General features: G+C 43.4%; 2 protein-coding genes across 2 annotated transcripts; both read left to right on the top strand.

The window, feature by feature from the left end:
* Positions 1 to 588: 588 nt before the first annotated feature.
* LOC306792323 (uncharacterized protein) lies at positions 589 to 10,171 on the top strand (the record flags this gene model as incomplete). The annotated part of the gene is made up of 3 exons (XM_079289387.1): positions 589 to 1,224; positions 6,464 to 7,213; positions 10,149 to 10,171. Exons 1-3 carry the CDS (start codon positions 993 to 995, stop codon positions 10,169 to 10,171), a joined length of 1,005 nt encoding a protein of 334 aa, XP_079145513.1. The 5' UTR covers positions 589 to 992.
* Positions 10,172 to 11,378: 1,207 nt separating this feature from the next.
* On the top strand, positions 11,379 to 12,802 carry LOC306791916 (ciliogenesis and planar polarity effector 1-like). The gene is made up of 5 exons (XM_079288832.1): positions 11,379 to 11,523; positions 11,809 to 11,962; positions 12,047 to 12,182; positions 12,269 to 12,388; positions 12,521 to 12,802. The coding sequence occupies exons 2-5, from the start codon at positions 11,882 to 11,884 to the stop codon at positions 12,739 to 12,741; spliced, it is 558 nt and encodes a 185-aa protein (XP_079144958.1). The 5' UTR covers positions 11,379 to 11,523; positions 11,809 to 11,881; the 3' UTR covers positions 12,742 to 12,802.
* The last annotated feature ends 1,163 nt before the right edge of the window (positions 12,803 to 13,965 follow it).

Below are 13,965 nucleotides of genomic sequence, written 5' to 3'. Positions count from 1 at the left end.
GGAAATATAGCATCGACTGTCCTGTACAATGGTTGGGAGTACTCAACATTCTCTGGTAAAAGCTTTGGATGGGACATCTTGGCAGGACATTTTGAATTATGACAATAAGGGTAGAAATTACAACAACATTCAGACATCAGTCAGTGAGAAGTGATGGAAGTAAAAGTAGAAAAGAAGATGTTACTTTCAGATTAAGGTTCGGACATACAGGACTCAATGACACGTTATACACATCATGAAAAAGACAGAGTGGGATAAATGTGAGATATGCAACTGTAAAGAAACTGTAGAACATGTGCTGATAGAGTGGAGGAAGTTCAGGGTGGAAAGAGACTGAAGAACAGAGTGGTAGATACAGGAAGGGAGTGGAGCATGAAAGGACTGTTAGAGGCAGGGGACAAACAAGTTCAGCTTAAAAGGGCTTTATTTAACATTTTGAATGGAACGGGTTAAAAAGCCAGAATATGACTGCAATATGAAGTTTATTTCTAATTGTTTCATTATATTTATAAATACCATTATTATTGTGTTTAAATGATAACTGTCATAAAGTCATGTTGCACACTCCGCGCCATTAAAGTGAAAGAAGAAGGAGGAGAGGAAGAAGAAGAGTACTAATCTCCTGGCAGCCTATACAGCTGTTGAAGTTAGCTTAGCATGCTACCTGGAAACAGACGGACGGGGACGGAAGTGACCAACACAGCGCTAGTCAGAGTTTAATGAGAGTAAACGGTGTTTTTAACGGAGTTCGTCTGGAGGAAAACTGTTGAGCATTTTCCTAATATGGAGTAGCAAAGCCATGTTAAGTGGCCTGTGCAGTGATGTCACGTGGGAGGATGTGTGCTGTTGTGCGCATGCGCAAAATAAACGGTCAGTGAGTTCCCAGACCAAAGAGACAATGGCGGCTTGCTCTTTTTCTCCCGTGAATGCTAGCTACTAAGAGCTACTAGCTAACCACTTTGGTGACTGGAATAACGGGGATAGCTGCAGGAATGTCTAACGCTACAAAAACTTTATGTGGTTTAGTGAAAATGTCTAAAGTAGACCTGTTGAGATCTTTGGTCAACCAGCGACTAACTGCGGCTGATGAAGATATATTAGGTATGTTTGAAAGAACGATAGCAGAATACGAGGAGGAAATCTATCGTTCAAAAGAGGCGAATAAGCGACAACGGGAACTTCTGGACGCTGTTCTCAACCCCGAAGTCCGGATACAAAGAGCACGTGGGTTCACTTTATTTCTTCTCTCAAACACTGTTCATGCTCCGGCTGATAACTTTCAATGTAGTTTGGAGTGAGACTCTGTTGCAATTCGTCGTTTTCTTCTTCTCCTGATTTAATACCTGCAAACGTGTCGCTTTTCGGCGAAATAAGACGTTTTGAATCAAAATATAGCATCCACGTGAGTGTAGCTCCGTAGAGTTTTTATTTTTTTTGGGGGGGGGGGGGGGGGTCAACTGGCCAGTCAGCGTTCTCAGATTGGAGTGAGACAAGGAGAAAATGTGATCTTCGCAATAAAACATATTTGATGCGACGTGTCGAGTCTTGGCCAATCAGCGTTAAGATGTCTACACCGTCTTCATTTCCCTCCGTTAAAGTTTAAGTTCCGTTACCGTTCAGACTTGGTGGGTTAAGTTAACGTCCACTGCATGCGGAACTTTGTCAACGGCTAACGCTCATCATTATCAAGATTTAGGAGGAAAAAGCGTAACGTGATGAAACATGAATCACCCTCGCGTTCCGGTTCAGTCCACGCGGTCACTCATTAACGTTAAACCGGAACACCGGCGGTTCTGGTTGCAGTTTCTTTTGTTTAACTCAAAGTAGAATGAGGCGATTTCGTGGTGATAACTTGAAACATGAGGCCCAGATACTGATGAGATGATGAGGTCAAAGAGCTTCAGGAAGAGGATGTGAGTGGAGCTGGGCCTGGATAAAGGTGGAGGTCTAAACAGACTTGAAGAGAGAGCAGTACAGCTTCCCGCTGTCAGTGTTTTAAATGCATTGATAAGGCAGGGTATGCTAACTGCAGCCTCTGCTCCAATGAGATGAAGTACAGCAACAAGGGCTCACGTGCCCTCTCATCACACTGCCAGACACTGTTCACTGTAATGACCACAGCCAGTGTACTTCCGGTCCCAACTGTCCCACGTGCAGTTGCTCCCAAAGGCCCTGAAGTAATGAGAGAGAGTGTTAAGGAGCCTGAACCATCATGATTTCAACAATTGAACCGGATAGAATGCATATTAATTGTAAATAGAAGATATGCCACAATTCTACCGGCTTTACAGTAACAGTGGAAGTTAATATTAAACCATACAGTAACAGGGTTAAATGAAAACTAATCACTTCATTTTGTATAGGCGATGGTTCTCGCTGTTGTAGAAATATGCTTGCGGTATTTACAGGCATTAAACGTATAAGTATTGTGAGGAATTTAAGTTTTAAAGCGCTCCTAGCGATGGATATTATGCGTTACAATCTGTTTACTTGTAGAAGGTTTAAACTAAAGGGAGAGTTACTGAATTTGTTGTGCACTGTGAGAGAAACCAGAGAATTTATGACACCGCCATAAAGTCAGAGAGGGGGGATGTTGCTGAAGAGTTTCTGAGCACAGCCTTCAAGAAAGGGGGTGAATTGGTCAAGGAAGTGGCCGACTGAAGTCCGACGGGTTCAGCCAATCACTGAGCTGATCGATGGGCTAAAGAATGTGTAATATGAGACATTTCAGAGACTTTGGAGGGACAAAGAAACTGTGAATCCCCGGAGATAATCAGACCTCATCTGGACCATGAGGCGGACACACCAGTGTGTCGTGTAAATTCCTTTTGATTTAAACTTCAACCAGCTGATTCGGCCCTGCTTAATGATGGAAGAAAGAGAGCAGGGGGGGAGGGAGCTGCCTCTTCTCCTCTGATGCTTCTTCTCCTCTGGAACAAGGAGGGGGGCTTTTTCCCTTACCTTTTGTTTGAGAAATTTTGAACATAACAGTATTATGTGTGTGTGTGTGCGCTCATTTGCAATAGTGTTGCGTGTGATAGAGCAAAGGTTTGAATCTCCGGGTGAGGCACTCACGCGCTCCCCGTACAAAGAGGGAGCTCTGACACTCATGTGGTAGCTTAAAACTTGTAACTAGTTGTGTTGTGAATCTGGTTAGTCGGTAGGATATTGTGTAGCAACCTGCAGGAACACCACCTTCCCCATCCCTGAGACTCCAGGACTCCCACACACAATGTGACGATATGAATTTTTCATATACCGGTGCACAGCTGAAACAACTTCTGTTGCTCTTCAACAGGCAGCAACATATATTGTTCACCGCTGCGGGTGCTACGATCGGAGCTAGTTGTCTTACCTGTATTGAGTGGGAACCCTAGTCATGGTTTAACTTCTAACTTTGTAACAACAATTCTGATTACAACAATTAACAATCCACAACTAACGCTCTTTAACTGGGCAAAACACCACGACTCAACAGTTTCTGACAGATAAACAATTTGTAGCACGAATAACATTCGTGTACATTTATAAAAATTTCTCCGCCGAACTGCATGCTGGGTAAAGCTCGCCAACAGTCTGCTCACAGCTGTGAGAGGCTCTGTCGCGGTAGTAACGTTACATTAAAGAACAGAAAAGAGCGATGCAGGATGAACAAAGACTGAACAGAAGGTATTTAGGTCAGACACATGCAACGCTGATTACCATAATATGTGTGGTATTTGTCATAAATATAAATAGACGGTGGCAAGAAGCTATAGGCTACATGTAGCGGCTTCTTCTTTAAATTCCATCCACTTGCATAGTACATACCGCCACCTACTGTACCGGAGTGTGCATTTTGAGGGTAACGTTTCTTCACTGTTCTGATAATATAATCGGGGATATATATATCCATCTAAAGAAATAAACCTAAACACCTACTAACAACTAAATCCTACGGTCTAATCTAGTTTCTTTCCATAGAGGGGCTTAGGGCCTAGGGGAATGTAGATGAAGGAAACAGGAAGTGACGGAACGGAAGACACGCCACACAAACTGCTGTTCACCGCCGGTTGACCGGCCGTTATTGAAACGACTCATACATAGTTACAGCCTTAAAAACGAATAGAAGCTGTGGTGCCATAATGCGGTTATAAGGTGGTATTTCAGCTGCAGGACCACTGCATTGAGGCGGAAAAATATACCGTGTTATACCGTGTTGGGAACTAAAGGAGCGTGTTTGGGTTATCAGCATTTAAGAAACTGAATTCTTGACATCAATAGAATTATTAATGTATGTAACAATTATTAATGATTATTAATAACAACGGGGCACCACCCTGCGAACAGGGACCAATAACCAAACGATAAAACTAAGTCTCATAATTAGTAGTCACTCATAATGTCAATAGTCTGCGTATGACTATACATTCAGTGACAGTGAAGGTTTTAAGTTCGAGCACAGGCTACTACATACAGTCTTATCAAATACATATGCACAAGTAATCACAGACGACTGCTCCTTAAAGTATAACAGAGTTTATTAAATCAAAATAATAAGTGATCAAATCAATTAATATTGCAACCAACAAACGTTATCATACAATTTTATATGCCTAAACTAAAGAATGAGTAAAATGGATGAGGGTGTATGTCTGTGTGTGTGTGTGTGGGTCTGTGGGTGAAAAGGAAGGAGAGTCTTTTAGCTACCGCTAAAGACTACAAAGATGGCGGCGTCGAGTGCCGCGGGCCAAAAGGGGAGGGGCCTTAAGATACTACAGCTAAACTACCACCAGATGGCAGAGTCGAGTGACTCGGACAAAATGGCGGTGAGACTGCTGTACGTAATCACGTGTGCCGATGCACACATGTGTTGTGAGGCGATCGTTTGAACGGGGTTTCCCCAGGGGCAGAGATAGGAGCTGTGTGTGCGTGTTACGTGAGAGGAGGAAGAAAGGAAAAAAGGAGCGAGAACTCGACGTGCATCACACTTCGGCGTGCGATGTTGTCGGGAGCCTGAGTTTGATGGTTCTATCACGCATAAGTATTCCGCTGTCGTCTTTGAACTGCCGGTAACATATGCCGTGATAAGCCACGCACCTCAGCTCACTCAGAGTCGAGTTAATGAAAAGAGAACTCCCACACGGAGTGGAAGACAATGAATGAAAATAATCCCAAATAAACAGTCATAGCAGTTAATACACTAATACAGCGGAGCTTCTCTGCTCCGTAATGATTGCGCGATATCTCAATATCACACGACAGTAACTTAAACACGGGAATATCAACATATAAATGAATGGCCTGAATTAAACTTAAGTTAATTTAAGCTAAGCTACACCCAGATGCCAAGAATCTTACTTGTCGATGCGTCGTTGCAACGTTGAATTGTGTTCGTGGCAAAGTGGTCCGTTTCCTCGGCAGGAAGGGGGACAGGGGGAGCTTGCGGGTCGGCGCGGCTTTGCAGCGGGCACTGTGTGTCGCACGGCGTTTGCTGGTGCGGCTTCGGTCCGTTGGCGTGAGCTCGCTCTGGAGCGAAACGCAGACGTGATCTATCCTCGCTGCAGGGAGGGTGATCTAACTTTGGCTGACGGCGTGGTCCGTGCGTCTTACCGGGAATCGTCGGTGAAGGAGGGAGGCTTGGTCGTCTTTCCTTCGCCGGAATGTGTGCACAAAAAGAAAAAGAAGCAAAAAGCAGAGAACGGATCGCTGAAGCGGATTCGTTATCGCGGGCGGAGTGGGCCTTTACTCGGCGTGGAACACGGCTGTTTCGTCCAGCGAAATGGCTTGTGACCTGACAGGGTTTGAGGAGGGGAGAAGGGCCGTTGCTTCCTCGTGGCCAGCGTCGCGCTGGCGGGGAAGCTGGATCGTCTGTGGCCTGGACGGGGGGTCCGGGCGAAGAGAGCGTTTGCGTGCTCCCTAACTCAACCGAGGTCGAAGGGAAAAAGCGTGCAGGTCCGGGGCGAAGAGAGTGTTTGCGTGCCTCCTGCTACCCCGGAGGGAATGTTGGAAAAAGCATGGAGGTGTGATCTGCAGGCAGTTTTGTTGAACAGTGGTCGAACCACAGGGGTCCTGGGGTTTCTTGGCTTTCGGCCAATGAGATTGCAGCGGTGCATTCAGGTGACTTCCGGAACCATGGTTTTTTGGGGGGGGGGAAATTCACACCCTAGTGTGACATTCCTTTGCTCTCCTCAAACTACAAATCAGGATGAAACCTTTGCTTGACAAAGTGAAAGCCTGATTCTCTTTGTTCACAGCACATGTTGAAGCCACATGGTCAGACCCCAACACCGTGAAACCGGTAGTCTTAAAAATACCGTGATATGGATTTTTGGTCATACCGCCCAGCCCTACTTGACTTAATAAATTGTTAATACTTGTAGATCGTCTACCGTAGACTTACAAGACTAATACTAGGAGACTATTTGCTCAATTCTAAAATGTCTTTGTAACCCTTCTGTGTGTGTTTACTGTTTTCCTGCAGACATCCAGCAGCTGTTGTTGGTTAAAGAAGAGGTTCCCTCTGAGCAGCAGGAGTGGAGCTCCAGTCTGGACCAGGAGGACCCAGAGCCCCCACACATGAAAGAAGAACAGGAGGAACTCTGCACCAGTCAGGAAGGAGAGCAGCTTCAAGGTCTGGAGGAGGCCGATGTCAAGTTCTCATTCACTCCTGTGAAGAGTGAAGATGAAGAAGAGGAAGCTCAGTCCTCACAGCTTCATCAAAGACAAACTAAACAGATGGGAACAGAAGCTGATGGAGAGGACTGTGGAGGACCAGAACCAGACAGGAACTTGGATCCAGATAGACATCCAGAACCAGATACTGATGACAAGCCTGGAGACTCTTCTGACACTGATGAGGGTGCTGATGGGAAGAAGACCAGAGAACCTCAGTCAGGTTTAAACTATGTGAAACCTGATGAAGTCCGTGTCACTGATTCACGATGTAGCGCTGGTGAAAAACATTTTAGATGCTCTGAGTGTGAGAAAACATTTGGCAATAGTCAAAATCTGAAGAGACACATGAGAACCCACACAGGAGAAAAGCCTTTCAGCTGCTCAGTCTGTAAGAAATCTTTTAACGTGCGTTCACATTTACAGAGCCACATGAGAACCCACACAGGAGAAAAGCCTTTCAGCTGCTCAGTCTGTAAGAAATCTTTTAACGTGCGTTCAACTTTACAGACACACATGAGAACCCACACAGGAGAAAAACCTTTCTGCTGCTCAGTCTGTAAGAAATCTTTTAACGAGCGTTCAACTTTACAGACACACATGAGAACCCACACAGGAGAAAAACCTTTCTGCTGCTCAGTCTGTAAGAAATCTTTTAACGTGCGTTCAACTTTACAGACACACATGAGAACCCACACAGGAGAAAAACCTTTCTGCTGCTCAGTCTGTAAGAAATCTTTTAACAGGCGTTCACATTTACAGAGCCACATGAGAACCCACACAGGAGAAAAGCCTTTCAGCTGCTCAGTCTGTAAGAAATCTTTTAAAGCGCGTTCAAATTTACAGATACACATGAGAACCCACACAGGAGAAAAACCTTTCTGCTGCTCAGTCTGTAAGAAATCTTTTAAAGCGCGTTCAAATTTACAGATACACATGAGAACCCACACAGGAGAAAAACCTTTCTGCTGCTCAGTCTGTAAGAAATCTTTTAAAGCGCGTTCAAATTTACAGATACACATGAGAACCCACACAGGAGAAAAACCTTTCAGCTGCTCAGTCTGTAAGAAATCTTTTAGCGTGCGTTCACATTTACAGAGCCACATGAGAACCCACACAGGAGAAAAGCCTTTCAGCTGCTCAGTCTGTAAGAAATCTTTTAACGTGCGTTCAACTTTACAGAGACACGTGAGAACCCACACAGGAGAAAAGCCTTTCAGCTGCTCAGTCTGTAAGAAATCTTTTAACGTGCGTTCACATTTACAGAGCCACATGAGAACCCACACAGGAGAAAAGCCTTTCAGCTGCTCAGTCTGTAAGAGATCTTTTAACCAGCGTTCAACTTTACAGAGCCACATGAGAACCCACACAGGAGAAAAACCTTTCAGCTGCTCAGTCTGTAAGAAATCTTTTAAAGCGCGTTCAAATTTACAGAGACACATGAGAACCCACACAGGAGAAAAGCCTTTCAGCTGCTCAGTCTGTAAGAAATCTTTTAACCAGAGTTCAACTTTACAGACACACATGAGAACCCACACAGGAAACAATCCCCTTTAGCTGTTGTGGTTGCAGTAAAGTTTCCGTTTGTGATAAAAGCTTTCAGCACGAGTCACCTCTGAAGTGACACATGATTAACCGCGGTTCAACTACACTGATTTCAATACAAAAAGTTATTCACTGAATGAGCGCCAACTGTACAGTTTGAAATAGTTTTGATGATTATATTGATGATTGATTTGATGGTAATGTAAGTTTAAGACGATGGTTTTACCTGCATCTGTGCACAGTATATTGTATTCAAATGATTTCATCAATAAAAAGTAAAAGGTTTGTGTATTTCACTGGTTCATACAGTTGTACATAGCACACTTTGTTCGTCAGGATTAAATCCATCAGTGACTGGAGTGTGACTCAATAGTTCTTTATCTTACTTGTTTGCACTCTTTGCTGCTGCCATTACTGGTATAAAATTGTCATCTTGTCTGTCACAAACTCATAAAAAGGTCCTGAGATAAAGCAATCTACACATTCTTTGGAGTCACAAACCAACAACATCCTTATCTCGATCTATAGTTCCTTCCAGTTGATCAACAGGCCGACACATTCCTGAATGTGTTCACCACTTGTCGATACTTTTTTAGATTGCCGGTGGCTTTTCTTGATGGTACCATCATCTTATCCTAATCGTTGTGCTCCCCAGGCCTCTTGTTCATGTGTATGAGCACTTTTACCAGCTCAACTTTAGGTAACCATGAAACAGGCCCCACCTTTGACTTTATCACACAGCTCCAACACAATATATCAGGATTGGTGCGGCAGCAAAGGGGTTGGACCTGATCACACCCGGCCCTCATACATTGTGTTACATAATGCTGTTTGGAAAATACTAAATGCTAAAAATAGTGCGGAATGAAAGAAATCTATGGAGATTAAAACAATAAATAAAATGTCAGTGAATCAAAAGACATCAAGCTCAGTGTTGCAGATCAATCAAAGAAAAACAACTCTCTTTTATACGAGGGAAAAGACAATAGCTCAATCATAGAGTTGGAAATATGTCTTTAATGGTAAATACACACGTTTTATGTCGCTCTCACACGGAGCCATCTAAAAAATACATATTACAGGGAGGAACTGAGACAGAGCTCCAGTATTTATCCCACTATGACTACGTCCTCCTCAGTGAACTCATAGAAGGGAACTTTAGAGGAGCAGGTCCCTTTCTTATCCTTCCTGAAGCATCGTAGTGGGAGCCATGGCACGGACAGTAGTAGCCTCCGAAGTCTCCGGCGTTGGCGATGGGCACACAACCCAGATGGGTGCACACACCGAGGACGATGATCCAGCGGGGGTTAATCACTCTATCCTTGTCATGCTGTCCCTCCCTATATTGAACACTCAGGATGTAGATGGATCATTATTCTCTCGTTAATTGTTGTAATGGCTCAACAGTTTATTAAATTAAAAGGAGCCCACAGTTAGCATGTGCCTTAAGAGCATCGTGCAAAACATTATACTGATGCTTTCTGGTCAAATGATCACGTCTTTATAATCTAAATGTTGTCGTTCAGTTTGCTGGAGGATTATCCAGAAATGCTAACCCAACTGCCACCACCTTATGTGCAGGCATGCCTTTTTGAGAGAGCAGGGAACATTCAAATAAACATTAATCATAGAGTAATTACAGAGTAAACCTATATTACTCTTTACATTGTTGTTTATTTTTATTCATGGTGTAGAAAGGGTGTTGGGTGATCAGGCATCCTTCAGTATTGACATGCTTGCGTGTTATGATTGGTGATTGACAAATTGAGACAATTGGAAATACTGTTCTACTTCATTCAGTGATTAATTAGCTATTGCAATACACAAACTAGTGCTCACAAGTGTTCAGGGGACAGGCTAAGGTGATAGTATTGTGTTTAAAAAACATTTTGGGTTTTTAGTCTATTTTTAAGCTTTTGCCCTGCGTGTTCTTGCCATGTGTTCCTCAGTCATGTCCTATTTGGCTGTGTAAAGACTGTTTACTATGAATAATATCCATTCACACATGCAGAGGGCCTAAAATATCTCAACAATAGGCTGATACTTTGCAAGAGGAACATGCAAATGCGAAACATTTGTAAACATCTAAACACACACAGAAATACAAACACTCAAATACTAGTATACAAAAAAGCCTCATTGAGGACCCAGCTAGATTAAACAATATGGTCATAAGCATGACAATTATAAGAAATTGGTGATAGAAGATGGGTACGCTTATATTATGAATGCACACATGTGTAACAGTTTGTTTCTTGTGCAACTCTCATCCTAATTATTATTCTGCTTTGGCCATGCCATCGTCTCCTCATGATGTCGAGCTCGCTCTCTTAAGATGGTTCTCATCAGACCAGAATGTACCTAGCAGTGACACTAATAAAGAGCTCCATCTGCGCCTGGCAGGCAGCGGCAAATGAACCAATTAAGGTCCGGTGAAGTCTCCTCTTTCACCTATTGGCAATGGCTGCTGTCATCTTCCTCGCGATGAAAAGGAGGTAGTGCAAAGGTAATTAAATACCAGCAGGGGCCTGGGGTCAAACCTAATATCTCTCTGTAACAAGCCAATAAGAGAGCTTAGTTCGCACAACGCAAAGCATGTTAACAGTGAAGAGGACCACTTACTGCACACAAACATTCGGATAGGTAATAGGCCTGCATGTTCCTCACAGAACATTGACCTTGTGTAGAGATATCTGCAATAGCTCAGAGGCAAAGTACACAAAAACCTTTTATCGGCCTCCCGCCCATTATCTACCAAAGTGATCTCTTCTGCTCTAGTCAGAACTGGCTTCCATGTGAAGTCAAACACTTTGCTTTGCACATACTGACAGTAATGTCTTTTGCAGCGTTGCCATCTGCTGGCAAAAGTGCAGCAATATTCTGAGGCGTCTGTGAATGTGCAGGGCTCTACACTAGCTAGGTGTTGTTGTTATTGTCACGAGTCTTTTTGGAGTATTGACATTGAACATACAGACATTTGCAGAAAGATAATGGGGCAGAGTTTTCAGCCTTTGAGTATTATGTTTGAATGCTACTGCCTTCATTCATTCCGTTTTTGCATCCCATAATGTTGTATGACAGGGCCTGCCCTGAACCTCCCCATGTGTGTGTGTGTGTGTTACATCTACGTTCCTACGGCAACGCATTGAAGCTTCCTCCGAGAGGATCATGGGAAATAATTCTGGACGCTGAAGCGGAGGGAGTTTCGAAATATGTCACGATTATCCGCGGTATAACACGTAAAGCCAAAGTTATATTTAACATTTCCGCAACACATGATGTGAGCATTTAAACAGTTGACTACCCGATGATTAAAGTGCTCAGGTAAGTCTTTCTTTGGGGGCCAATGCTCCGCGCAGTGAGCAAAACGAGCTAGGTAGCTAATGCTAGTTAGCGGCATGGTCAACATAACATGGTTGTTGTTGTTGCTTCTAACAATGTTTATGTCACGTGATGCCGTAAACATATAACGATTCCGTCGCATATTCAAGAGTGATATTTCTAAGTAACAGTCTGCAGGATGTTCACATTTAGCACATGCATGTTTTTACTTGTCAGCTAACGTTAACTTAACATTTAACGCTAACCTACGTCGCCTCGCTTGTCTAGTGGGATCCTGCAACCTCGATGAACCCCTGCTGAGTGCACAATAAGAAGGAAGAACTGATGCTGTCATTCAAACATGGATCTAAAGCTGGAGGTTGTTTTGTCATCCAGCATCAAACGGAAGAAACCATGGCCGCGATTCTGTTGGCTTGGGAAGGTGAGGACAGTATCAGCCAGAGACATTTAAACATATCCATGTGAGAGAAACACAACTGTGAATCTGTGTCATGTCACTCTTCAGGAGAAGGAGTCTGTGTTCCTGTTAGATGACAGGCGGATCAGTGAGATCAACATGATGTCTGGTCGCACCAAGAAGAGGACTCCTAAACTCCATCCTCTGCTCAACAGTGTGGTGACTATGGCTTCATCCCACAATGGTGAGTACAATCTGCAAACTATAAAGCAAAGCGCATGTCACCTGTCAATTGTGAGAATACATTACTTGTCTCTTGCTGTTTTTCAGGTATGTGGCTTTGTGGACTTTTGGTCTCAGGAGAGCTTTTTCTGTGGAACAGGGATAAAGACTTGTTGAAGACTGCTGCAGCAGTCCCACAAGTAGTTCAAGTGATTACTGACGTTCAGGGTATGCACATTACTTGTATGTTATGTACATGCATTGTATTATCTCTACTGTGAGCCTGTAACATACAGTGACTTCCAGTTAATTCAATGTTAAACCTTCAATGAATGGACTTATGTGTGTATGTTTTCTCAGGGAACGCTATGCGACTGTCGCTCCAGGTTTCAGACGACGGGATGCGCGTCTTCCTGGTAGCCATAACAGGCCAAGTGTTCCTGTGGGAGTGTGTGGATGTCAGGGATTTGACTGGGGTACGAGATGGCGCAGTCAAGGGACACTGGGCACATATACAATTTACTCATTCACACAGTCTAAGATTTATTGCCAGCTGTCTTTTTTTGCATTTGTCAGTTTAAACTGTGATTATGTCATATTCATTAACGGTCCACGTACCGAGCTCTGATTGGTCAGTGTGTATTTGAAGAAAATGAATTAAATCACACGTTGCTGAGGGAGCAGAGGGGCAGAAAACGGTCTGAAGGCAATTCATTGGTGATATTTTGTCTTCAATAAATAAATGTTGGAAAACAATCACTTGAGTCGTCTCGTTCCACGACCCACAACTGTTACATATGTACAGATGGAAGGTAACTGAAGATAGGAGTAATGATATACTTTTTTATTAGTTTAAGGGGCTTTTGTTACCCACCAAGTTGCAGCGGAACCGGATGTTCCTCGTAGAACCTGTCTGAATGGACTTTTATCTGTTCACCTTGTCTTCTGGATGGTTCTCCTCAGACTCATCTCCCGAGTCAAAACCACACCCATAATGCATTGCTGGTGAAATCCAGGGAACTGCCATTACATGTGAGGAGAACTGAGTTAGCACTATCACACTGGATTAGAATTCACGGTGGACTTAACGGAAATATAGCATCGACTGTCCTGTACAATGGTTGGGAGTACTCGACATTCTCTGGTAAAAGCTTTGGATGGGACATCTTGACAGGAAATTTGGAATTATGACAATAAGGGTAGAAATTACAACAAAATTCAGACATCAGTCAGAGTGAGAAGTGATGGAAGTAAAAGTAGAAAAGAAGATGTTACTTTCAGATTAAGGTTCGGACATACAGGACTCAATGACACGTTATACACATCATGAAAAAGACAGAGTGGGATAAATGTGAGATATGCAACTGTAAAGAAACTGTAGAACATGTGCTGATAGAGTGGAGGAAGTTCAGGGTGGAAAGAGACTGAAGAACAGAGTGGTAGATACAGGAAGGGAGTGGAGCATGAAAGGACTGTTAGAGGCAGGGGACAAACAAGTTCAGCTTAAAAGGGCTTTATTTAATGTTTTGAATGGAACGGGTTAAAAAGCCAGAATATGACTGCAATATGAAGTTTATTTCTAATTGTTTCATTATATTTATAAATACCATTATTATTGTGTTTAAATGATAACTGTCATAAAGTCATGTTGCACACTCCGCGCCATTAAAGTGAAAGAAGAAGGAGGAGAGGAAGAAGAAGAGTACTAATCTCCTGGCAGCCTATAAAGCTGTTGAAGTTAGCTTAGCATGCTACCTGGAAACAGACGGACGGGGACGGAAGTGACCAACACAGCGCTAGTCAGA

The sequence above is a fragment of the Melanostigma gelatinosum genome (assembly GCF_949748355.1).
Source record: "Melanostigma gelatinosum genome assembly, chromosome: 18".
Classification (NCBI taxonomy): Eukaryota; Metazoa; Chordata; class Actinopteri; order Perciformes; family Zoarcidae; genus Melanostigma; species Melanostigma gelatinosum.
Note: the sequence above shows the minus strand (reverse complement) of the source record. Positions and strands in the feature narration are given on the sequence as shown.